Source organism: Pangasianodon hypophthalmus, chromosome 26, assembly GCF_027358585.1.
Source record: "Pangasianodon hypophthalmus isolate fPanHyp1 chromosome 26, fPanHyp1.pri, whole genome shotgun sequence".
In the NCBI taxonomy this organism is placed as follows: domain Eukaryota; kingdom Metazoa; phylum Chordata; class Actinopteri; order Siluriformes; family Pangasiidae; genus Pangasianodon; species Pangasianodon hypophthalmus.
The window spans coordinates 19,090,802-19,117,141 of record NC_069735.1 but is presented as its reverse complement, the minus strand read 5'-3'; the positions used below and the strand labels follow the sequence as shown (position 1 = coordinate 19,117,141).

The window sequence follows — 26,340 nt, the reverse complement described above, 5'->3', positions numbered from 1 at the left end:
TGACTCCAGTATCTCTTAGACTCTTCAAAATCCCTTTCAATTTGTGTGCCAATCCTTACTAATTCCCCAACATCTATCACCGTCCCTCTTAACAAGCTGGCTAGATGGGGGTTACAGTTTCTTAGAATAGCCTGGACAATGTCTCTCTCACTCATCTCACCTTTCCATTTCATACACAGCGCTCGATACTGGTAAGCAAAGTCTCGGATACTTTCCTTCACCCCCTGTTTCCTTTCCTGTAGTCTTCTAGTAGCTACGTCTTCATAGTCCTCACTTAAGAAAGACCGCAAGAAGACTTCTTGGAACCGTTTCCAATTCCTCACATGTTGACGTCCTGCCAGCCACCAGTCTTTAGCGGTGCTTTTGAACACAGCAGTCAAAGCAGCCATAATTTCAGCATCACTGAGAGGTCGAACTGCAAAGTCACAAAAGCTAGGAAACTCAATTTTTACTGGGGGATTGTACTGCAAAGACGTATGACTGTCTGGATACACTGAAGGTACATTCGGTACATTATAAGTTTGACATTGAGCAGCTGCTGAATATGGAGTGGAACAACTGGGCATATCCTGTGTGGTATTATTTAAACACACATTAATGGATTTGAATTTTTGTTTCATTTGGGCATCTTGTCATTTCAAACAGTCTATCACAGACTGTCCTAGGTCCTTTATTGCCATTTCCAGCTGCTTCTTCATTCTGTCTCTCTGTCACTCAAAAAAATAGTTCATTTCGTCTCTCAAGGCTTGAACCTTGGCCTCCAACATCTCTTGAGAAACACACTCTCTTAACCTCTGGTTGCTCTCTTTCCAGTGGCTTTCAAGTGCCGTTAGTCGTGCCGATAGCCCCTCTCCTGAAGTTGTTGTCAGTATGGGTATAACTGGGCTGGGCTGACTTTCAAATTCAAGTGCTGGTGGCGGTGGTGGTGGAAAGTTTTCCTGTACATCGTCCAAACCCTTTTCCTCCTCTTCTCCTGAATCAATATATAAACTACTGAATGTCTGGATCATCTCACCAAATGGATCTCTTCGAGCAGTAAATGTCTCAGATGAGAAATTCAGTTCGGGACCAAATCCATCCCCTCCCAAAGCATCCTCACTTGCCATACCGAAGGGTCTGAAACATACACTAAACACACACAAAAAAAAAAAAAACCGGTCCCTGTTTGGGCGCCACTATGTGACAAATCGCCTGGAATTTTAAACCTCAAACTACCTGTCACATAAATTAATATAAGGGAGGGAACCACCGGTGAAGTTATAAATAGAATCTGTGCAAATTCAAACACTCAACAAGACAAATGATAAATGCAAAAAGAGGAACATATAATTCCATAAACAAGTCATATACAATATAAACACAAGGTATGCATTCCCACATAAACCCACAAAAATCAGATGTGAAAAACATATTCAATACCCTTGCACATAAAAAAAAAAAATCAAAAATGTCTTATCTGATTAGTCCACGTAGATTGTAAATCCTTGATGTTGTAGATGAATAAAGGTAAAAAATGATGAAATGCGTGGAGCAGTTGTAGATAAGGTTAGTCCATCACAATCCATCAAAAACCAAGGGTACAATCATCCATTAGTTCTAGAGCACCAACCAAAGAAACATCCCAAACAGGATAGGAGTATAAAGTCCTGAGGTTAAACCTTCTCTGGTAAATAACCCTCCTTGGGTAGCGATAGCAAAGACTAAAGAGTCCCTATTAACCGAGCAGAAAATCCTTTAAATTCTCAGTCGGGACTCCAAGAGTAGCACCAGGACACCATGAACCATGCTGCTAGCACCAAACAATCTGACTTCTTCTATCATTACATCTGTAATTACAAGCTGTTATACTAAAGCCCCCAGCACCATACTCCCCCTAGTGACAGGTAGTAACTTTACATAGACAAGAGGAAATACTGTGACAGACCAAGACTGTTACAATGGAGTGAGGGGAAGTTTCAGAGTACAGCAGGGTTTAAAAGTGTGGGAGTATGAACATCTGAAAAGAGATCATAAGAAGCACCTTGTGTGTGTTGTACCTTTAATTTACAAATACTTTCTGTTGAACTGTGTTAGTTTTGAAGGTGGGTATGGGAACAGGAATATGAACTTTAAAACATAAAGGACAAAGTGAAAGTCAAAAAAAATTCTTTAAATTCATTGTTTAATTTACAGCTGTCCACGGCCCAATCCTGAACATCTGCATTTGAATTGAAGTGTGTTCACGAACAGCTGGAGGCGACTAAAATGACTGTAAGTACATGGCCTAATTACTATATAAAGATTCGCTGTTATTAAGTTAATCTCATTTGGTTTGCTTGTTTCCCATTTTCTAAATTATCTGTCTTTCCCTTTATAAAGGAACCTCACAGCATGTTTTATGTCTTCAGAATGAATATAATTGTGCTTTATCTATATTTTTGCGTCTTTTTCCAGGACAAGGTGTTTCCAGCGTTCTCAGTGTTCTGGACTCTCCTGCTCCCCCTGCTGGTTGGGAGTACTCCTATTTCTCAAGACCTGTTTCCGACTGACTGCTCTGATGTCTACGCTAACGGACAAACACTCAGTGGCGTGTACACCATCTACCCTACAGCAGACACACCTGTACAGGTGTACTGTGACATGGGATGTGGGGAAAGCCAAACAGAAGACGGGAAGTGGACGGTATGTTAGAATGTGTGTCTCCTTCACAGGAATTATACCGTAGTCCCTCAGTTTTCACAGTATGAAAATCTGCTCTGTATTTCTTTTTTTTATTTCAAATTTCAAATGTCAATTTCATTTAAATTAAATGTAGTCCAGAGCAGTTGTTTTCTGTGATAAATCATCAGACCAACTTGACATAGGTACTAGTGCTTCCCCTAAAGGGTTGAATGTTACCTTCACACCAGGTGTTTCAGAGAAGAATGGACGGCACTGTGAATTTCTACAGACCATGGGGACTCTACAAGAAAGGGTTTGGGAACAAGTATGGAGAATACTGGCTAGGTGAGAAACTACAGCACAGATCACTTACTGGCTATTAAGTAATGATATGATGGACAGAACTACTACATTCAGAAATTTGATCCTGTCCTGAAATCAGGACAAACTGTAAGTAAGGAATAAAATACTTTGGCACATGATGATATAGAAAAATAGACGTGTTATGATGCGGCCTGAAGCAAAGCAGAATAAATGTTACCACTTGATTATGTTCCTATAACAGCACATCCTGAAGTGCTTTATTCTTCTTATACCACAGCAAATTGCCAAAGAATTTTTTTGTATCAGTTTATAGTTACATTTATTGTTGTGGAACGTCGGCGAAACAAGTTAGTTCCTGTTCTCACTTACGTTATAGCAGCTATAAACAGTCGTTCCCTTACTAGCCTCTCTTTATTCTCTCTTTTGAAGTTAAAACATGCAGCTTGTCATGTTACCAAGAAACCACAAAAATATTTTTGAGTTTACTAATCTCTAATTTACTAGTTAACATCAGACATAAAAACACCGAGGTAATTTAATTTTATACAGAAAATGCCAAATGCCAAATGTGCAGTGCTGCCACCATGTGACCATTCTGACTAATGCACTTTGATTCATTTTATATATAGTCTTTTCCTTCCCCTTCTTTCATCCTTTCCCTCTTCCTTTCTTCCTTTCTTTCTTTTAAAAAGCTAGCACTCATCCATTGTACATCTAGAATGTACTGCAAATGGTTATTGTCTTGGACAGTCTTGCATTTTTTAAAATAAATATCTTTTATCATTTTTTTCTCCCGTTCACCTCAAGGATTGGAGAATCTCTACCAGCTCACACATAAGAGGAAATACGAGCTGAAAATGGACCTGCAGGACTTTGAGGGAGTGTCAGTTTACGCTCGATACACTTCTTTCTCTGTGGAACCTGAAGCTGATGGCTACAAACTCAGTGTTAGCAGCTTCATCAATGGAGGTGCAGGTGAGAGAGAGCAAAAGATATAGAAATAATTAAGGACCTCAAAGAGAATGACTTGGACCAACGCTGTGTTCTGGTCAGGGGCAGCAATATGACAGAAACATCAAATAACAACGCTTAAAGACATTTTTACTTTTCAATACTTTTTTAATAGTGACTACAAAATGGCAATAGTGAAAAATAAATAATAGTGACTATAGTGACTACAAAAATAAATCCCTTTAAACCTGAAATGGATAAAATCAAATATTTTTTTTTATTTAAATAAATTCTCAAATTCAAATTCAAATTTTGTCCCATGTATAACCATACACAGTACGACTCGCAGTGAAATGCTTTATACAACTGTGCTGATATAAAATAAGAAAATATAGAAAAATATTAAATATAAAGAAAAAAAATTGTATAAGCGTAAAAGAATATAAATATATATATATACACACACACACTACTGTGTGAAGAAATGCTGTAGAGCAAAGATGCCTTCAAAAATAATGAAATTAAATGTTTCTACATTTAAAAATATACTATAAAGTGCAGTAAACAGTAATAAATGAAACAAAATCAATATTTGGTGTGACCATCCTTCACTTAAAAAAAAAAAAACAGTATCTCAGGGGCAGTGTGTGCAGTTTTATAAGGAAATGAGCTGTAAGTGTTACTGAGCATCTTGCAGAAGCAGCCACAGTTCTTCTGGAGACTTTGACTGTCGTCTCGCTTCTTATTTCTGCAGCGAAACCCAGCAGCCTTCATTATGTTTTTATCTGAAAAGTGTCTCTTATGGAATCTGCTGCTTTCTTTACTGACATACAAACATTTTTCTGTAACATTTCATTTTGTGCTGGAAAACTAATGTTTGGAATCTACATATAGCCTAAGACTATATGTATGCCATTGCTTTAACAAATCCACAGATGACCATAAATGAAACAACTGACATAAAATTGTCAGTGGTAGGAGGGAAGTGGAGATTGTAGTGCTAGGTTTCCATTCCTCCATCCAGGAAAACTTTGCAAAGCTTGAAAACCAGATGGGTAGCAACCCTGTGACAGGTTTACCTTCATGTTAAACCTTCATTGCTGATGACACATGCTGATATACATTAACGGTTTTCAGAAACAATGTACATTACAGAGTCTGTAGTGACAGCTTGTGTTATCTGCAGGTGATTCCATGGCGACAAACAATGGACAGAATTTCTCCACCTTTGATAAAGACCAGGACTCGTATCCTGAGAACTGTGCTAAATGCTTCCTCGGAGGTTTTTGGTACAGTACCTGTCACAGTTCTAATCCTAACGGGATATACCTGTGGGGAAAGGACGGCACTCATTACGCCATCAGTTACTCTTACTTGTGTTTAAGGTACAATAATAACCTTATATTATGTCATTATACTGTAATAATAGGCAACACAAAATACCTGTACGTGTAAAATTCATAAAAAATTAAGGTTTGAACAAATCCACCACCAGGTCCATAAGGTGATGGACCCAATGAGTGGAATTTCCATTTTGACACACACACATATGATGTAATTGGGAGGGGTTTGGGAGTTCAGCAGGGTTTAAAAGTATGGGAGGATGAACATCTGCAAAAGAGATGAGAAGAGATTAGAGAGAAGCACCTTAGGTATGTTCTGTTCGTATCTTTAATTTACATGTTACAAAGACTTTCTTTTGAGCTGTGCAGCTTTGGGAACAAGAATATGAACTTAAAATAAAACATAAATATAACTGAGAAAGTGTGAGTTAAAAAATGATGTTTTCTCAAAATTGCTGTTTAATTTACAGGTGTCTAGGGTCAAACCCACAATCTCTGCTTTAGAATCGAGGCATCGTTTTCTTGAAAAAGTTAAAGGAGACTAAAATGATTGTAAGTCAGTGTGTAATTACTGTATTTTGATTAGTTCTTGCATTTTATTTTTTAAATTTTATCTCATTCAATTTGCTGTTTTTGAAAATTTTTCAATTTTATGGCTTTTTATAAAGGTAACTTCACAACATGTTTTATTTTTATTTTAAAAGTCATTGTTTTTATTTATCTTTTTCCAGGGCATGGTGTTTTCAGTGCTTTCAGTGTTGTGTGTTCTCCCCCTGCTGGTTGGGAGCACTCCTATTTCTCAAGATCTGTTTCCGACTGACTGCTCTGATGTCTACGCTAACGGACAAAAGCTCAGTGGTGTGTACACCATCTACCCTACAGCAGACACACCTGTACAGGTGTACTGTGACATGGGATGCGGGGAAAGCCAAACAGAAGATGGGAAGTGGACGGTATGTTAGAATGTGTGTCTCCTTCACAGGAATTATACCGTAGTCCCTCAGTTTTCACAGTATGAAAATCTGCTCTGTATTTCCTTGTTCCTTCCCTTGTGTCGGTCTCAGGCCCTGTTCCTTCCCCCTGTGTCAGTCTCAGGCCCTGTTCCTTCCCCCTGTGTCGGTCTCAGGCGCTGTTCCTTCCCCCTGTGTCGATCGCAGGCCCTGTTCCTTCCCCCTGTGTCGGTCTCGGGCGCTGTTCCTTCCCCCTGTGTCGATCGCAGGTCCTATTCCTTCCTCCTGTGTCGTTCTCGGGCCCTGTTCCTTCCCCCTGTGTCGGTCTCGGGCCCTGTTCCTTCCCCCTGTGTAGGTCTAGGGCCCTGTTCCTTCCCCCTGTGTCGGTCTCGGGCCCTGTTCCTTTCCCCTGTGTCGATCGCAGGCCCTATTCCTTCCCCCTGTGTCGGTCTGAGGCCCTGTTCCTTCCCCTGTGTCTTTCTGAGGCCCTGTTCCTTCCCCTGTGTCGGTCTCAGGCCCTGTTCCATCCCCCTGTGTCTTTCTGAGGCCCTGTTCCTTCCCCTGTGTCGGTCTCAGGCCCTGTTCCATCCCCCTGTGTCTTTCTGAGGCCCTGTTCCTTCCCCTGTGTCGGTCTGAGGCCCTGTTCCTTCCCCCTGTGTCTTTCTGAGGCCCTGTTCCTTCCCCTGTGTCTTTCTGAGGCCCTGTTCCTTCCCCTGTGTCGGTCTCAGGCCCTGTTCCTTCCCCTGTGTCGGTCTCAGGCCATGTTCCTTCCCCCTGTGTTGGTCTCGGGCCCTGTTCCTTCCTCTGTGTCGGTCTGAGGCCCTGTTCCTTCCCCCTGTGTCAGTCTCAGGCCCTGTTCCTTCCCCTGTGTCGGTCTCAGGCCCTGTTCCTTCCCCTGTGTCTTTCTGAGGCCCTGTTCCTTCCCCTGTGTCGGTCTCAGGCCCTGTTCCTTCCCCCTGTGTCGGTCTCAGGCCCTGTTCCTTCCCCTGTGTCGATCGCAGGCACTGTTCCTTCCCCCTGTGTCGGTCTCAGGCCCTGTTCCTTCCCCCTGTGTCGGTCTCAGGCCCTGTTCCTTCCCCCTGTGTCAGTCTCAGGCCCTGTTCCTTCCCCTGTGTTGATCGCAGGCCGTGTTCCTTCCCCCTGTGTCAGTCTCAGGCCCTGTTCCTTCCCCCTGTGTCGATCGCAGGCCCTGTTCCTTCCCCCTGTGTCGATCGCAGGCCCTGTTCCTTCCCCCTGTGTCGATCATAGGCCCTGTTCCTTCCCCTGTGTCAGTCGTAGGCCCTGTTTCTTCAAGATGTTTGTGACAGTCTTCATGTCTGAGATCCTTTGTTCAGCTGGCAGAATGCTCCAGTTTCAACCTCTTGCTTTATCTTCTTTTTTTTCATGTTTCTTACTGGTTTTCTTCATGGTCCAGCCCATTAGTCTGCTTGTTTGTCTGTATCATTTTCAAAGTATTGAATGTTTTCACAGCTGTGTTTTTTTCACAGTTTTGTTTAGCTATTCCATTCTTGCATTTCTGGTTTTGACCTTGGCTTGATTTACAGTATGAATTTGCCCGTGTTAACCCTGCCTTCCGGTGATTTGGAGCCAGTTATGTTATGCTATGAATCAGTTCCAGCCTCAAAGACTGATCCTGTGTTAACTCAGGAACGCTGACTTGACCTTCAAGATCCTGTTTTGGAGCTGCAGCAATGGGAATTATACAGCATAGAAACAAAATATATACCAAAGGCACTCTGTCTGTTTGCTTAATTCCTGACTGTGCATGCGTTGGCATTATCTGGCCGTTGTGACACTTCGTATTATCTCAAACATCTGGCTGCTTGTTCCTCTTTTTCAATGCTCTAAGTGATGAAAAGATTAACACTCTTAACCGTTTTAAACTCAAGAACAGTCAGGGTTCTTTCTGCTTGGATTTATTAAGTAAATGTTTGGAGTTGGCCATTTCAGCTGCTGGCCATTTCAGCTGCTGTTCAGTTATGTATTTATATTTATTCAGTTCACCAGTTTACTGAATTTGCTATCACTGAAAATGAGGGAAAGTAACTTTTAAGTGCAGAGAAAGGGGATGTTTGAGACAAAACCTCTGTATCACCACGTGGCTTTCGAAACTTGCTTTACCAACCACGTAGAGTCAGACATGCTGTTAATTAATATCTGTACATGGTGATTACAGTGCTGTTGTTTTTTTTGACTGTTTGGAACAAACAAGAAAGGCTGTCGTGATTAGTCACCTAATCTCATGTTATAATGGCCTCTTTTCTCCTTAATGTTAGTGACAGTTTTGCAGGGCCATATAAATGTTAACTTTTTCATTGTTGTTGTTGTTGTTGTTTCTGTTTACATACTTGTACCAGAATGACGGGAAGAGAAGAGTATGTAGAAGGAAAGGGAGAGCCCATGATCTAAAGCATACCACATCATCTGTTATAGCATGGGCATGTATGGCTGCCAGTGGAACTGGGTCATTGGTGTTTATTGATGATGTGACTGCTGATAGAAGTAGCAGGATGAATTCTGAAGTATGTAGAGATACTTTCTGCTCAGACTCAGCTGCAAAACTGATAGTTTTCATAGTGCTTCATAGTACAGATGGATAATGACCCAAAACATACCGCGAAAGCAACCCAAGAGCTTCCTAAAGCAAAGAAATGGAATGTTCTTAAATGTCCGATGACCTCAACCCAACTGAGCTGCTTTTCACTTACTGAAGACAAAACTGAAGGCAAAAAGACCCACAAACAAGCAGCAACTGAAGGCAGCTGCAGTAAAGGCCTGGCAAAGTGTCTGAAGAGAGGAAACTCAGCATTTGATGATGTCCATGAGACTTCAGGCAGTTATTGACTGCAAAGGATTTGCATCCAAGTATTAAAAATAATCCCAATATTTATGATTGTTAGTTTGTCCAATTACTTTTGAGCCTGTGAAAATGGAGGCTGTAATTCCTAAACAGTTAATGCAATATTTTTTGTTAAACCCCTTGAGTTAAAACTGAAAGTCTACACTTCAAACACATCTTGACTGATTCATTTCAAATCCACTGTGGTGGTGTACAGAGGCAAAATTACAATAATTGTGTTACTGTCCAAATACTTCTGGACCTGCCTGTATATGTATACAGATACACTCACTAATCACTTTATTAGGAACGCCTGCTCATTCATGCCAATTATGAATGCCAAGCAGTGCATAGTGCTTAAAATCATGCAGATGCCGGTCAAGAGCTTCAGTTAATGTCCAAGTCTAACATCCGAATGGGGGAAAATGTGATCTCGGGGACTTTAAATGTGATCTCTGGTGCCAGGCGAGCTGGTTTGAGTATTTCTATAGCTGCTGAGGCTACAGTGAGCACAGGTTCACTGAAACTGGACAGGTGTGTACAAGCTTAAGAAAGAGATGTAAGAACTCATACATGTCCTTAGTCTCCTGTCTCTCTTTGCGCTCCATCAACGTTTCTTTTTTCGACACATTTATAGGTCTCTACATCGAGGAATACATTTTGGGATTTTGTGTCAGGTGTTTATGAATGGTGTTTAGGTACAGGTCTGAAGATTTTAATTAGCACTTCAGTGTTGAGATCTGAGAGTGTTGTTCAGATGTGAGTCCATATGTACAGTGATCTGATTTCTTGATAGAAATTTTGTGTAGAAGGTTTTTGTTTTTTTGTAATTTATATAAGTGGATTGAAACGCTGCAGTGGGCTGTGTTTGACCTGCAGGCCTTGAGTTTGTTAGGCATTAATCAAACCTTTTTGATTTGCAGCTGCACTACTGTCAGAGCTGCTGTTATAGAAAATTAATCAACACCTTCTGACCAATCAGATTTGATACACTATATGGCCAAAAGTATGTGGACACCTGAGTACTGAATATCCCATGTCTAAAACCAAGGGCGTTAATATCGAGTAGTTCCTGCTTTGCTGTTATAATGGTCATTCAGTCACAAGAGCACATGAGGCTGGTCACTGATGATCATCACACATATGGGTGTATTGGTCAGTCAGTCGCCCTTATAATATCTGCCCACTTTCCTTAGATGACCTGAGTGGGACGTGGACCTGATAATCCGGCCGCTGCGTGTATACTATATATTCACTATAGTGTGTGAACAGTACATTTTATCAGAACCCGTGTTTCCACTGCTGCTGACATGGCATGACCTGCACTGACTAATGTAACACAGATGATTGTGAAATAAGAGGAAAGGCTTCACCGCTCTGACACAGCTCAGCTAAAACTTGGCCTTGGGTGTGTTCCAAACGGCTCTGTAAGGAGGAAGGCTCTTACCAGACAGTCATGACTGTCTACGTGCTCTTTGACACGGAGACATTTAACTATCTGCTAGCAAACTGAGGCTTTGTGAAAAGATACTACATCACAAAGAACATAAAATACAAGAATGTATGAACAGCCAGATAACTAGTAACGTAATTAATCATAATCATATACAATTAGCAGTGTACATAACACTACACACAGTTCTGTGCAGAAGTCTTAGGTACATGTAAAGAAATGCTGTAGAGCAAAGATGCCTTCAAAAATAATGAAATTAAATGTTTCTACATTTAAAAAAATACTATAAAGAGCAGTAAACAGTAATAAATGAAACAAAGTCAATATTTAATGTGACGATCCTTCACTTTAAATAAATAAAGCAGTATCTGAGGTGCAGTGTGTGCAGTTTTATAAGGAAATGAGCTGGAAGTGTTACTGAGCATCTTGCAGAAGCAGCCACAGTTCTTCTGGAGACTTTGACTGTCGACTCGCTTCTTATTTCTGCAGCGAAACCCAGCAGCCTTCATTATGTTTTTATCTGAAAAGTGTCTCTTATGGAATCTGCTGCTTTCTTTACTGACATACAGACATTTTTCTGTAACGTTTCATTTTGTGCTGGAAAACTAATGTTTGGAATCTAAAAAGTTTTTGTACTGAATCCTTTGTGATTGTATCATATGAGTAATCTAGTCAACATGTGTGTTGTGGATTTGGAGGAAGCCTATGATTATGTGCCTCAACATTTGTTATGGAAGCTACTGCAGGAGTACAGCGTATCTGGGTCAATACTTCATGTGATCTAGTCTCTGCATTTGCAGAGTAAGAGCTGTGTCTACAATCTTGGTATTAAGTTGAAATCCATCAAGGTATATCCTATCTGTCTGACTGACAAATGGATCAGGTCAGCAGCAGCTGTACCGGTCTGTAGTAATGAAGCAGGAATTCAGTTTGTAGATGAAGCTTTTTGTTTACTGGTCAATCTACATCCCTATCTTCACCTACAGTCGTGCATACAAGGCAATGGAAATGTAGATAGATAGATGTAGATAGATATATAGATGGATGTACTTTAAAAGAGGAAATTTGGGAAATGTGTTGATAAGTCAAGTAGATCTTTATTGTGAGGTTCCTCTGCAGGGTTTCTGGGCTTGCTCTCCAATCAGGGTGAGGAGCTGAGCAATCCGGGAGAGCCTCGGAGTGGAGCTGCTGCTCGTTCAAATTAAGAGGAACTAGTTGCGGTGGTTTGGGTACCATACAAGGATGGCCCTTGATCAGCTTCTTAGAGCTGTATTATAGCCATCCCACTTGATGGAGACCCCAGGGCAGACCCAGGACCTGCTGGAGAGATTATATCTCACAGTCGGCTTGGGAATGTCTGGGGATCAACCAGGAAGAGCTAGAAGCTGTGGTTGGAAATAGGGAAGACTGGACTGACCTTTTCAGCCTGTTGTCACCACAAAAGCGAAAGATAAATGAAAGGATGAATTTTTTTAACTGTGAAAACTGCAATAAATAAACATTAATAAATCTAATATCTAGTATAACACCTTGATACAGTTTTAGTGGTCAGGATATTTACAGCCAAGTTCCAGAGCACAGTCCGTCATCCGTAATTCTGTTTCACAATCCTGCAACGACTGTTGTAGAGTAAATATTGCACAAGTGTTTCATACGTTTACAGATTCTGGTAGTCCACACTTTTGTATCGCGCCATAGGTAAACTGATGTTATGTTCATATTTCCTAGTTTGTGTTTAAGGTACAATAATAACCATATATTATATTATTATACTGTAATAATAGGCAACACAAAATACCTGTATGTGTAAAGTTGATTAAAAACTAAGGTTTGAACAAATCCACCACCAGGTCCATAAGGTGATGGACCCAATGAGTGGAATTTCCATTTTGACACACACACATATGACGTAATTGGGAGGGGTTTGGGAGTTCAGCAGGGTTTAAAAGTATGGGAGGATGAACATCTGCAAAAGAGATGAGAAGAGATTAGAGAGAAGCACCTAAGGTATGTTCTGTTCGTATCTTTAATTTACATGTTACAAAGACTTTCTTTTGAACTGTGCAGCTTTGGGAACAAGAATATGAACTTAAAATAAAACAAATATAATTGAGAAAGTGTGAGTTAAAAAAATGATGTTTTCTCAAAAATGCTGTTTAATTTACAGGTGTCTAGGGTCAAACCCACAATCTCTGCTTTAGAATCGAGGCATCGTTTTCTTGAAAAAGTTAAAGGAGACTAAAATGATTGTAAGTCAGTGTGTAATTACTGTATTTTGATTAGGTCTTGCATTTTATTTTTTAAATTTCATCTCATTCAATTTGCTGTGCTTGACAATTTTTCAATCTTATGGCTTTTTATAAAGGTAACTTCACAACATGTTTTATTTTTATTTTAAAAGTCATTGTTTTTATTTATCTTTATCCAGGGCATGGTGTGTTCAGTGCTTTCAGTGTTGTGTGTTCTCCCCCTGCTGGTTGGGAGCAGGGTTATTTCTCAACATCTGTTTCCGACTGACTGCTCTGATGTCTACGCTAACGGACAAACGCTCAGTGGTGTGTACACCATCTACCCTACAGCAGACACACCTGTACAGGTGTACTGTGACATGAGATCTGGGGAAAGCCAAATAGAAGACGGGAAGTGGACGGTATGTTTAGATGTGTGTCTCCTTTACAGGAATTATACTGTTGCACTTATTTTTTATTTAATATTTTGAACATTATTTTCATTTAAATTAAATGTCATCCAGAGAAGTTGTTTTGTGTGATCAGACCAACGACTGTGATTCAGCTAAAAGGTTGAATGTTACCTTCACACCAGGTGTTTCAGAGGAGAATGGACGGCACTGTGAATTTCTACAGACCATGGGAACACTACAAGAAAGGGTTTGGAAACAAGTATGGAGAATACTGGCTAGGTGAGAAACTACAGCACAGATCACTTACTGGTTATTAGGTACCAATATGAAAGATAGAACTACTACATTCACAAATTTGATTAAAGTAGATGAAAATAAAATCAGAAAAAAAAGAATAAACCCCAGTAATAAATGTATTACAGATCCACTCAAATATGCTATGAGTTCTAACTAGAGCATTTAGGATAGTTATTTATAATATAACATGCCATATTTTCTAAATTTTGTTTTTAGAAACAAAAATATTAGCCTGTTAGAAATTAGGTATAAATGCCAGTTAAAAAACACCTTTAAGTTATTGACTCAGGTAAAGAGTCACCTCTTCAACAGAAGCTCATGGACAGGTAAATGAACAGGTGCCAGGCAGAGCAATAATCTACTGCTTTTTGACAGTGTTTAAGTGAAGTTTTGTTAAATACAGTGTAAATGATTTGATCATGACCTCTGCAGTCGACCCACACGCTTGATTAAAGAGGTCTGTGCCTAGTTTTGCCTGTTTCTGATACCTACTTTTAACAGTCAATGAAACTCTCCCTATTTCATATAAATGCTGTTATTTTATATGATCTTTTTAGCACTATCAATGTGATTATATATATATATATATATATATATATATATATATATATATATATATATATATATATATATATATATATATATAAACACACACACACACACACACACACACCTACACACACACACACACACAGTGGCATGCGAAAGTTTGGGCACCACTGGTCAAAATTTCTGTTAAGTGAACTTTTATACAGGACAAGGAGAACACATGACAAAACCAACCAATGAGAACATGACACATGAAACCAAGGAACCTTCAGAACATGACACACAAACAAGGGTAGCACATGGTCAGATGACATGTGGGGCAAGGAACACATGGGAAATGGAGTCCAGAAAACAATGGCAAGAGTCCGGGGTGGAGTGCCCTCTAGTAGAGTTCATGGGCACTCCAGATGGTGATCGTAACAGTAGCACCCGCTTTGGCAAGTATCACAGCTTGTAAACGCTTTTTGTACCCAGCCAAGAGACTTTCAGTTCTTGTTTGAGGGATTTTCACCCATTCTTCCTTACAACAGTCTTCCAGTTCTGTGAGATTCCTGGGCCGTCTTGCACGCACTGCTCTTTTGAGGTCTATCCACAGATTTTCAATGATGTTTAGGTCAGGAGACTGTGAGGGCCATGGCAAAACCTTCAGCTTGCGCCTCTTGAGGTAGTCCGTCGTGGATTTTAAGGTGTGTTTAGGATCATTATCCATTTGTAGAAGCCAACCTCTTTTCAACTTTTTACAGATGGTGTTATGTTTTCTTCCAGAATTTGTTGGAATTTAATTGAATCCATTCTTCCCTCTACCCGTGAAATGTTCCCCGTGCCACTGGCTGCAATACAACCCCAAAGCATGATCAATCCACCCCCATGCTTAACAGTTGGACTGGTGTTCTTTTCATGAAATTCTGTGCTCTTTGTTCTCCAAACATATCTTTGCTCATTGTGGCGAAAGAGTTCTATTTTAACCTCATCGGTCCACAGGACTTTTTTCCAAAATGCATCAGGCTTGTGTAAATGTTCTTTTGCAAAACTCAGACGCTGAATTTTGTGGTGAGGATGCAGGAGAGGTTTTCTTCTGATAACTCTTCTATGAAGGCCATATTTGTGCGGATGTCGCTGAACAGTTGAACAGTGTACCACAACTCCAGAGACTGCCTAATCTTCCTGGAGGTCTTCTCCAGTCAAATGGGGGTTCTGACTTGCTTTTCTAGCAATCCTACGAGCAGTTCTCTCAGATATTTTTCTTGGTCTTCCAGACCTTATCTTGACCTCCACTGTTCCTGTGAACTGCCATTTCTTAATTACATTCCAAACTGAGGAAATCGGTACCTGAAAACGCTTTGCTATCTTCTTATAGCCTTCTCCAGCTTTGTGGGCGTCAATCACTTTCATTTTCAGAGTGCTAGGCAACTGCTTAGAGGAACCCATGGCTGCTGATTGTTGGGACAAGGTTAGAGGAGTCTGGGTATTTATAAAGCTTTGAAATTTGCATCACCTGGCCTTTCCTAATGATGACTGTGAACAAGTCATAACCCTAACAGGCTAATTAAGTTTGAGTCGCAAAACACCAAGTTATTTTTTTATTGTATATTGAATATTGTTTTATATTGAAAATATCAAATATTTAAGCTCCCCCATGCGGCCACACTGAGTAACACACTTTACTGAGTTCTTACTTTGGGAAATGGGGCATTTAATCTACCCAGTCTTTCTTTCTTTCTTTTGCATGGTTGGTTTTTGCACTTTCACACTTTATTGCAATTCTTTGGCACTCATTTCACACTTTCTTTTTGTCATTTTCTTTTTCTTCTTTCTTTCTTTCTTTCTGTAAACGTTTGTGTACTACAAATGGCCACTGTATTACATATAATTTTGCAGTTGAACCTGACTTTTCGTAAGTATCTTTCAGCATATGATATTCCTTTTACCCCCAGGATTAGAACACATCTACCAGCTCACACGTAAGAAGAAATACGAGCTGAAAGTGGACCTGCAGGACTTCGCCGGGGTGTCGGTTTATGCTCGATATTCTTCTTTCTCTATAGATTCTGAAGCTGACGGCTACAAACTCCACATTAGTGGTTTCATCAATGGAGGTGCAGGTAAGTGAGAGTGAGAGATGTAGAGATAACTACAGGCACCAAGGAGATGAACACTGAAGTGCATTGACAAGGCAAATAATGTATATATAATACAGAGAGAGTCTGTAGTGACAGCTTGTGTTATCTGCAGGTGATTCTCTGGCTACAAACAACGGACAGAAATTCTCCACCTTTGATAAAGACCAGGACTCGTATGGAGGGGGAAACTGTGCTAAATCCTACCTCGGGGCTTTTTGGTACAATCAGTGCCACCATGCGAACCCTAACGGGATATACCTGTGGGGAAAGGACGGCACTATTTTTGCCATCGGAAATGTGTGGTACCATTGGAAAGGCTATGATAATGGTCTGAAATTCATCGCCATGAAGATCAGACCTGTGTCTGTAGCATAGTGATGAATTTCTCTTTATAACATTCTTGTTGTTGATGATGGTGGTGGTGATGGTGGTTTTTCTCTCTCTCTCTCTCTCTCTCTCTCTCACACACACACACACACACACACACGCGTCCCAGAGACAGAAGACAATAACACACACCAAAGAGGAGGCCCTGCAGCACATCCACATTGAGTTCATATGCTCACTACATAGGGTGTAGCATAATCTGTAGTGCACTAGATATCCAACAGAATGGCAATTGAGCCACAACCACAGAAAAGAAATTACTTCAATAAAAAAATATTTTTTATGTCTAGATTTTAAAAAAACTGATCCACAATTACAAAATGTAACATTTCTTGATCCCGGCCTCTTTTCCTGTATTGAGACAAGAAATGGGTTTCAATCAACTTTTGTTTCGCATTTAAAAATAAAACACAAGATCTTAAACATTCTGGTGTCCATTATTTGTCTTCAAACATGTAAATATGAAATTTTAAATAGTAGTCAAACAGTGAAATGAAATTAAGCTGTTCTTCCAAACAGCAGGCCCAAACAGGGACAAGAACCGGCCCAGATAGGGACAGTTGGAGTTGGGGTTTCTAGTTACTGCAGAAGTTTCAGATGATAGAAACTGTCGCCATGACAACAGTAAAAGTGACTCCATCATTATTACAGATCAATGCTGCTAATTACAACATAGAGGAGTTGCTTAAAGTTGATTAAAATATTGCCTTTAATGCCTCCTGCAACCACATTACACTAAAAACAAAGACTAGAAATCTTCATCACTGAGCGTTTTCCATGATGAAGACCAAATAATAAAATAATATTTCACTGTATTACTCAAAATGTGTGATGAAATATAATGACAATATCTTGAGAATAAAGACAAGAAAAACGTCTAGGTGATTAGGAAGTATTTAGGATTCAATTCAACTTTATTGTCATTATACCAGTACAGCATAATGAAAAGCTACACTATATGGCCAAAAGTATGTGCTCCCCTGATGTGATCACACTCATATGTGGTTCTTCTCCAAACTGTTACCACAAAGTTGGAAACACACAATTGTATAGAATGTGTTTGTGTGCTGTAGCATTACAGTTTCCCTTCACTGGAACTAAGAGGCTGAAACCTGTTCCAGCATGACAATGCCCCTGTGCACAAAGCGAGCTCCATGAAGACATGGTGTGTGAAGGTTGGAGTGGAAGAACTCGAGTGTCCTGCACAGAGCCCTGACCTCAACCCCACTGAACACCTTTGGGATGAATTGGAACACCGACTGAACCCCAGACCTCCTCACCCAACATCAGTGCCTGATCTCACTAATGCTCTTGTAGCTGAATTAACACAAATCCCCACAGCCACACTCCAAAATCTAGTGGAAAGCTTCCCAGAAGAGTGGAGCTTATTATAACAGTAAAGACAGAGGGAATAAATCTGGAATGAGACGTTCAACAAGCACATGGGTGTGATGGTCAGGGGTGCACATACTTTTGGCCAGTGTATCTCACTGCTCCCTGCAGTGAGACATTCAGTGTAAACACAACACAACCATGGAAAGATTCTTGCATTATTGCTAGTAAGATTATTGCAGTAAAATAAATAAATTTAAAAAATATACATTGTCCTGATGTGTGACTGCAGTAGACATGAGTTCAGAGGCTAGTGTGTGTGAAGCTGTCCTTCAGTCTCGATGTGCATGCCTGAATTGTCCTCCTGGTTGGGGTAAGTGATTTTGAGGGCATTGCCCAGACATCGTCTGTCATATACAGTATGTCCTTTATGAAGCTGTTTATGAACAGTTCTTTGTACTCTGAAGATAAGATTTAAGTCTTAATCTAATTGGACCGCCAGAAAAAATGTACATAAAATAAAATTTAAATACCATCATGATAGACTCATCCCATTAATTTGCATTTGGGTCACACAATGAATTGAGCTCAACCTGATCAAGGATGAAGACCTTGTAGCGGTGAAGGGGCTTGTGTACTCTAGTGTACCTCAGAGATATGTCTCCAGTAGTTTAATGGTACCAGTAAAGCCACCCTTGGTGAACAGATCTGTGGGGAGAGGTCAGACAAAGAGCGATCCTGAAGACCCCTATGAAAGGTACAAAAGACACATCCCTGCAGACAGACTTTGGAGTGGTGACTAGCAGGGTGATGTGGAGCCATCTCTTGGGTAGAATTCAAGTACTCAGCTTGAATGTGATGGTAAGAGATTTTATTCTTGAAACATGAAACCTGATAGGGGCAACCCTATTGTCCACCATGAAAAGTCCAAATGTGAGGTCCTCAGACTGGGTTTGGTGTCTCCTCACCCACCTGAGGCCTTGACAGAGGGAGAGAGACTACCCCTAATCGAGTAAGGCCAACTATACCTAGTCCATTCCTTTTACAACTCACATGCTACATCAGGCTCTTTCCCCATCAGTGAAAAGACATTTCATGTTCACAGAGACAGTTTCCATTGCAAAGGTCTAGTCTGTCTAAGACTGTTCATTGCATGCCAGCTGCCTAACTGGCATTGCACCTGACTTCCATGAAAGGTATAAAAATGAGCTATCTGTTGGTTTGGAGCTATCTTGTGAACTGACCATGTAGAGTTGTTAAATGTTGCCATAGCCCTTTAAGGTTGGTGTTATACGGGAGGAGGCGGGTCGTCAGGTTTTAGAAAAAAAGGAACACAGGCAGACAGGTGTTAAAAAAAAAAAAGGAGAGTAACCAGAAGGAAATAAACAATACGTTCTGTTGGCAATCCTGTTCTGCGTTGTATCAGTTCTTAAAACAATTTACATGGTGTCAGAAGTGGTTGAACATGGCACAAGGTCTCCGCCGTATTGATCCACTGATTTTCGACGAGCATTTAGCTGACAATTGGAGCAAATTTGAAAAAGGATGGCGTATATATTGCAACGCTGGTCTGTCAGACAAATCGAAGAAGGTGCAGGCCTATACTCTGCTGAATTTAGCGGGTCCGGACGCGGTGGAGAAATCCGAGGCTTTCACGTACGCTGAGGGGGAGGACAAAGAAGATCCCGATGTCTTGCTGCAAAAGTTTGCTGAACTCTGCTTGCCAGCAAAGAATATAATAATGGACAGACACGTCTTTAACACAACTAATCAAAAGCCTGGTGAGTCCATTCAGTCATATGTTTCCACACTGAAAATACTTGCAAAAAAAGGCGACTTTGGACAATTAAATGACGAACTGATACGTGACCGCATCGTTTGCGGGATTGAAAGTGACAGTGTGCGGAAACAACTGCTCCATGAGAAAAAGCTCATGCTGGACTCTGCAGTTAATATATGCTTGTTATATGAGCAATCCGAAAAGAGCACAAAAGAACTGAAACACGAGGCTGAAGTCTGTACCATACAAGATCGCTACATCAACTCCACTTTGCAAAGTGCTCCATCACACAAAACAGCACCACAGTCTCAGAGTCGTGATTATCATCCTAAGCGAACTGCAGCACAATTCAGAAACTCTAAGTCTAATCGAGTGAATGAACTGGACACAACAATGGATGTCCCTGAGGACACTTTCTATTGCGAGACAGTGGATGATGTCTCTCAGAAAGGTGAAATATTTACAACACTACATCTGAAACATGGATCTGGCCAATTGAAACTGAGAGTGGACACAGGTGCAAAATGCAACGTTATATCTGCCCAACAGCTACACCTCATTGTACCCTCAGCTCACATAAACACTGCTGAAAAAGTGAATCTCATTGCATATGGTGGGCAAACTATCAACACTGAGGGTACCACAATATTAGACTGTGAACAAGGCCAACTCAAATTCCATGTTGTAGATCGTAATGTGAGACCACTGCTTGGATTGCAAGAGAGCATAGCAATGGGTCTGATACAGTTAGGACCACATGTGCACACACTGCAAAACCAAGAACCAGAGGTGCAGGAGTTCGGTGTCATTACCCCTGAAACTGATGCCACGGAATGGGTATCTGCCATGGTTGCTGCCAAGAAGAAAGATGGCTCTATAAGGATATGCATAGATCCAGTGCATCTCAACAAGGTGCTCCTAAGGCCACATCATCCATTGAAAACCATTGAGCAGGTCATAGCTGATATGCCAGGTGCCAAGGTTTTTAGTATCCTCGATGCCAAATGTGGATTTTGGCAAATCCCTTTAGATGAGGCATCATCAAAGTTGACCACATTCATGACACCCTTTGGCAGGTACAGATTCCTGCGCATGCCTTACGGGATCTCCACTGGCAGTGAAGTATTCCAGTGATCCATAGAGCATCTCTTTGAGGGACAACCATGTCAGATCGTGGTAGATGACATCCTAGTCTGGGGGCGCACACTACAGGAACATGATGAGCGATTGAAACAGATACTTCACAAAATCCGTGCCTGTAACATGAAATTAAATCCGGATAAGTGCCAATTTCATGTCACCTCTGTCTCCTATGTAGGCCCCCTCCTGACTGCTGACGGCATTAAACCGGACCCTGACAAGACTACAGCTGTCCGCCAAATGCCAAAGCCTGAGGACAAACAGGCCCTGCAACGGTTTCTCGGCATGAGAACGTGAACTATTAAAGCAAGATGTGGAATGGTCATGGCATGATCTGCAGAATGCTGCCTTTCAAAAGCTGAAGGATGCTGTATCCAGTCCCCTTGTTCTGCAATACTTTGATGTCACTAAACCCGTTGTTCTCTCAGCTGACGCATCCCAACATGGACTGGGCGCCGTATGTCTTCAGCAGGGTGCTCCTGTGGCTTTTGCCTCACGCGCTTTAACCCCTACTGAATCTCGGTATGCCCAAATTAAAAAGGAAATGTTAGCCTTGGTATTTGCAATTCAGAAGTTTCACGACTTCATCTACGGTCGACCCGTGACTGTGGAAACAGATCACCAACCCCTCATCACAATCTTAAAAAAGCCATTACACACTGCGTCAGCACGTCTTCAAAGCATGATGCTCAAGCTCCAACGTTACAGTCTTGATGTGATCTACAAACGGGGCAAGGAGCTCTTTGTCGCTGATGCCCTATCACGTGCTCATCTCCCTTCCACTGAGCCTCCCCTTTCGGATGACTTGCTAGAGGTAATGACACTTCAAGTTCTCTCATCGCGACAGACAGAAGAGCTCCGATCTGTAGTTAAATCTGATCCCACATGCCAAAGACTTGTTCACATGATAATGCATGGCTGGCCAAGCTCTTTCAAAGAGCTTTCACATGATCTTCGCCCATTCTTTGCCATGAGAGAGGAATTTGTTGTTGAGGATGGACTGATTTTTCGTGGACAGAGACTCCTAATGCCACCATCGCTACAAAGTTACTATGTGACTCAGCTACATCAAGGCCATCCAGGTCTGGTGGCCACAAAACGAAGGGCAAAAGAAACAATGTACTGGCCCATGATGTATGGTGATATAGAGAGAGCACTCTTTCGTTGTGCTCCTTGCAATGCCCTCAAGCCCCATCACTCAAGAGAACCTATGCAGCTGCACAATGTTCCTGACCTCCCCTGGATGTTCACTGCTGCAGACATATTTGAATGGCATGGTAAAATGCACTTGGTTCTAGTAGACTCGTTCTCTGGTTGGTTCGAGCTCGACCATCTACCTGACATGAGGAGTATCACGGTAATTGCGAAACTTAAGAGACACTTTGCAGTCCATGGCATTCCCAAGACGCTCATGACAGACAATGCACGGCAGTTTGTATGCAGTGATTTTACAGATTTTGCACGTGCATGGGATTTCGAGCACATTCGGAGTAGCCCTCACTACCCTCAGTCTAATGGCCTTGCAGAGCGTGCCGTGCGATTCGCCAAACATCTGCTGGAGAAGTGCCATAGGGAGCACAGTGACATACAGGCTGCTTTACTCCATCTGCGTAATATTCCACGTGCTGACCTGCCATCTCCTGCCCAACTCCTCCTCTCCAGGTGTACAAGAACTTTTCTTCCTGAGTTGAAAGACAGAATGACACCCTCTGTATGCCGTGGCGTTAAGACAGTGCTGACCAGGAGGAGAAAGGAAAGCAAAGCATACTATGATCGCAATGCCCACACCCTTCCACCTTTACAACAGGGTCAGACAGTAAGGATGCAGACAGCTCGGGGTTTCGATAAACTGGCAGTCGTACAGGGCCCTGCCTCTCAACCTAACAGCTATGTGGTAACCTCTCAGGGCAGACAGTACACAAGAAATCGACGTCTCCTTCTCCACGTTCAAGAGCCTGCACCCGCTGAAGGTGCAGAGGATGATTATAGGCCCCTTTCACCAGCTCCACCTCCTACAACCCCCCTGTCACCTGCAGTGATGCCATCTCACAGTGAAGCACCTGCCACTGGTGCTGCTGCTGCAATTGCCCAGCCTGTAGTGACTCGTTCAGGAAGAGTTAGCCGTCCCACTCCCCGTTATCAGGACTATTTCACTCGTTAAGGACAGTCTTTTTAGTTGTCCACAATGTTACGTTATGTTGTACTTATTCCTTAGTTAATTTTGTAATGTTTGTATGTTTAGTCTCTAAGTGTTATTTAAGGGAAGGGATGTAGAGTTGTTAAATGTTGCCATAGCCCTTTAAGGTTGGTGTTATACGGGAGGAGGCGGGTCGTCAGGTTTTAGAAAAAAAGGAACACAGGCAGACAGGTGTAAAAAAAAGGAGAGTAACCAGAAGGAAATAAACAATACATTCTGTTGGCAATCCTGTTCTGCGTTGTATCAGTTCTTAAAACAATTTACAGACCACCTGCAAGATGAAAGCTGGGGATCAGTTTAAATGCCAGTTGGGCGGCATCCATGTGATGAACAGTTGGGAATAATTGGGGGTTTGGAGGGATTTATTTTAAAATCCAATATGCTTCCTTCAGGTGAGAAGAGTGAGCTTGCCTCTGGTGGAGGACTTCATGTAATTCAGGATCTTATTCATACATTATGATGGAAAAAGTGAGTGTGAGAGCTAGGTCTACATCCCTATCCTCACCTATGGTCACGACTACACATGGCAGAAATGAGGTTCCTCCTCAGGGGCTTACTCTCCATAATACGGTGAGGAACTCTTCAGAGAACCTGGGAGTAGAGCCGCTGCTCCTCTGATTTGAGAGGTGGTTTGGGCACCAATAAATAAATAAATAAATAAATAAACATGAATAAGTCTAATGTCTATAAGTCTAAAAGTTTGACATACAGTATAGTATCTTGATGTATAGTATAGTGTAGGATAGTATAGTATCTTGTATCTTATATAGATTCAGTGGTCAGCATATTTGCAGCTAAGTTCCAGAGTATGGTCACCTGTAATTCTGTTTTGCAATCCTGTAAGGTCACACCTGACGCAATGTTGCAGTTCCAGAGTAAATATTGAAGAAGACTCTCATAATTTGACAATTTCTGGTAGTCCAGTCTTTTGGATCACTCCACATAAAAGCTGATGTTATGCACTTATTTACTAGTTTGTGTTTAAGCTACAATAACAGTTTACATATTTATCTGGCAATGCAGAAAAGTCGTATGTGTAAATTGGTTAAAAATTAATTCACCACCCAATACATGGGATTATGGCCTCAATTACTGGAATTTCCTTCAGGAATTTCCATTCTGACTCACATATGATGATGTGACAAATCGCCTGGAATTTTAAACCTCAAACTACCTGTCACATAAATTAATATAAGGGAGGGAACCACCGGTGAAGTTATAAATAGAATCTGTGTAAATTCAAACACTCAACAAGACAAATGATAAATGCAAAAAGAGGAACATATAATTCCATAAACAAGTCATATACAATATAAACACAAGGTATGCATTCCCACATAAACCCACAAAAATCAGATGTGAAAAACATATTCAACACCCTTGCACATAAAAAAAAAAAAAAAATCAAAAATGTCTTATCTGATTAGTCCACGTAAATTGTAAATCCTTGATGTTGTAGATGAATGAAGGTAAAAAATGTTGAAATGCGTGGAGCAGTTGTAGATAAGGTTAGTCCGTCACAATCCATCAAAAACCAAGGGTACAATCATCCATTAGTTCTAGAGCACCAACCAAAGAAACATCCCAAACAGGATAGGAGTATGAAGTCCTGAGGTTAAACCTTCTCTCGTAAATAACCCTCCTTGGGTAGCGATAGCAAAGACTATAGAGTCCCTTTTAACCGAGCAGAAAATCCTTTAAATTCTCAGTCGGGACTCCAAGAGTAGCACCAGGACACCATGAACCATGCTGCTAGCACCATTACAACTAACATTACATCACTGTTATACTAAAGCCCCCAACACCATACTCCCCCTAGTGACAGGTAGTAACTTTACATATAAAAGAGGAAATACTGTGACAGACCAAGACTGTTACACACCCCTCCCCTCAGAAAGAGACTGACTATAACCATAACACGGCTTCAAATTTTGTACATGCATAGTTTCCACAACATTGGGGGTGTCAAAGTAACTTAGAGAACAATTAACGGGCCCAAGTATTTTTACCACCTTGGCAGGACCCTTCCATTTCACTGCCAACTTAGCCATATACCCTTCATCAGCTCTGGAAAGAGGATGGGTCCGGACCCAAACCACATCTCCCACCCGAAACTGAACTGGTTTATGGGGTTGATCATAATACCTTTTCTGTTTCTCCTGAGCTTGTTCAACATTAGCTCTGACCAAGTTGATAAGATGTTGTTGTCTGTCGATAAGTGAGTATGTAGGGTCACCTGGATCAGGTGGTTTGTGAATGGCTCTTTCTATGGGTCCTTGCAATTTCCGTCCCAATGCAACTTCTGCAGGAGTAAAACCTGTGCTTTCATGCCATGCGGTGCATAACGGAACTCTGGAATCCACTTGTCCCATAGCCGATGTTGATCACCAACATAAGAAGCAATCATTGTTTTAAGGTTACGACTAACTCTTTCCGTGAGATTGGTTTGTGGATGATAAGCGGTTGTCAATTTCTGGATAACCCCCCATTGCTTGCAGACCACACTGAGTAGCTGAGATGTAAACTGTACCCCTCTATCTGACACCAAGTATGCAGGTGTACCCCATCTAGTGAAAATCTCCTCCACAAGAATTTGAACTATTTGCGGTGTCTTGGCTGTACGTAATGGAAACATTTCAACCCATTTAGAACAATAATCAACAACCACGAGAAGATTTTCGTTCTGTTTACTGCTCTTAGGGAAAGGTCCCATTAAATCCACTCCTAACATATGTCCAGGTTCGACGACAGGTGTGGATTGAAGATGACCAGACAACTTGGTAATTGCAGGTTTATATTTCTGACAGATGGTACACTCTTTGCAATACTTCCATACGTCATTTCTCACTCTGGGCCAATATGCTATGTCAAGCAATTTCAACAGAGTTTTTAATCTCCCCAGGTGTCCACTAAGAGGGTTATCATGTGCATAATGTAGAAAAGCTTCCCGTTGGCAGGACGGCACCATCAACTGGAGTTCCCCGAAGGGAACGAGATGCTGCGTCGAAACGCTATGGGAACGCCTTCAGCGTGACCGCGCTCTGAATTACATGTCTAATCAGTCTAATTAATGGCGAGATGTCACGGGCGGGGTGACGGAACGACCCGGAAGCATAAAAGCCCGAGCTTGTCATTCTCTAGCTCTATGTTATATTGTCTGTCATATTGTTTGTCTATTTTGTGTTGTCGGCGGCATGTCTAAGGCCAAAGACAAATCGAAACACCGGAAGGGCGAGATTAGCGGACAGCGTTTTAGGCTGTGTGTCCCTCCCTGCCCGCGTGATACACACAGCCTTTGCGTTGTCTGTTTGGGAGCGGAGCACGCAGCGTCGGCTCTCAAGGGAGCTGGCTGCTCGCATTGCGAGCGTTTGTCGCTGCGCGTGCTCCGCTCTCGGAA

At 41.5% G+C, this 26,340-nt stretch overlaps 1 protein-coding gene across 6 annotated transcripts; it reads left to right on the top strand.

Annotated features, from left to right (window-relative positions):
• The first annotated feature begins 2,000 nt into the window (after positions 1–2,000).
• Positions 2,001–16,917, top strand: LOC117596113 (microfibril-associated glycoprotein 4-like). 6 transcript variants are annotated; one of them, XM_053230157.1, is made up of 6 exons: positions 2,001–2,081; positions 2,173–2,250; positions 2,434–2,661; positions 13,324–13,420; positions 15,922–16,089; positions 16,220–16,917. In XM_053230157.1, exons 2-6 carry the CDS (start codon positions 2,245–2,247, stop codon positions 16,480–16,482), a joined length of 762 nt encoding a protein of 253 aa, XP_053086132.1. In that variant the 5' UTR covers positions 2,001–2,081; positions 2,173–2,244; the 3' UTR covers positions 16,483–16,917. The 6 variants fall into 6 exon arrangements, with proteins under 6 accessions (XP_053086132.1, XP_053086133.1, XP_053086136.1 ...); XM_053230158.1 differs by lacking the exons at positions 13,324–13,420; positions 15,922–16,089 and adding exons at positions 2,889–2,985; positions 3,772–3,939; XM_053230161.1 differs by lacking the exons at positions 2,001–2,081; positions 2,173–2,250; positions 2,434–2,661 and adding exons at positions 5,494–5,567; positions 5,729–5,810; positions 5,990–6,211.
• The last annotated feature ends 9,423 nt before the right edge of the window (positions 16,918–26,340 follow it).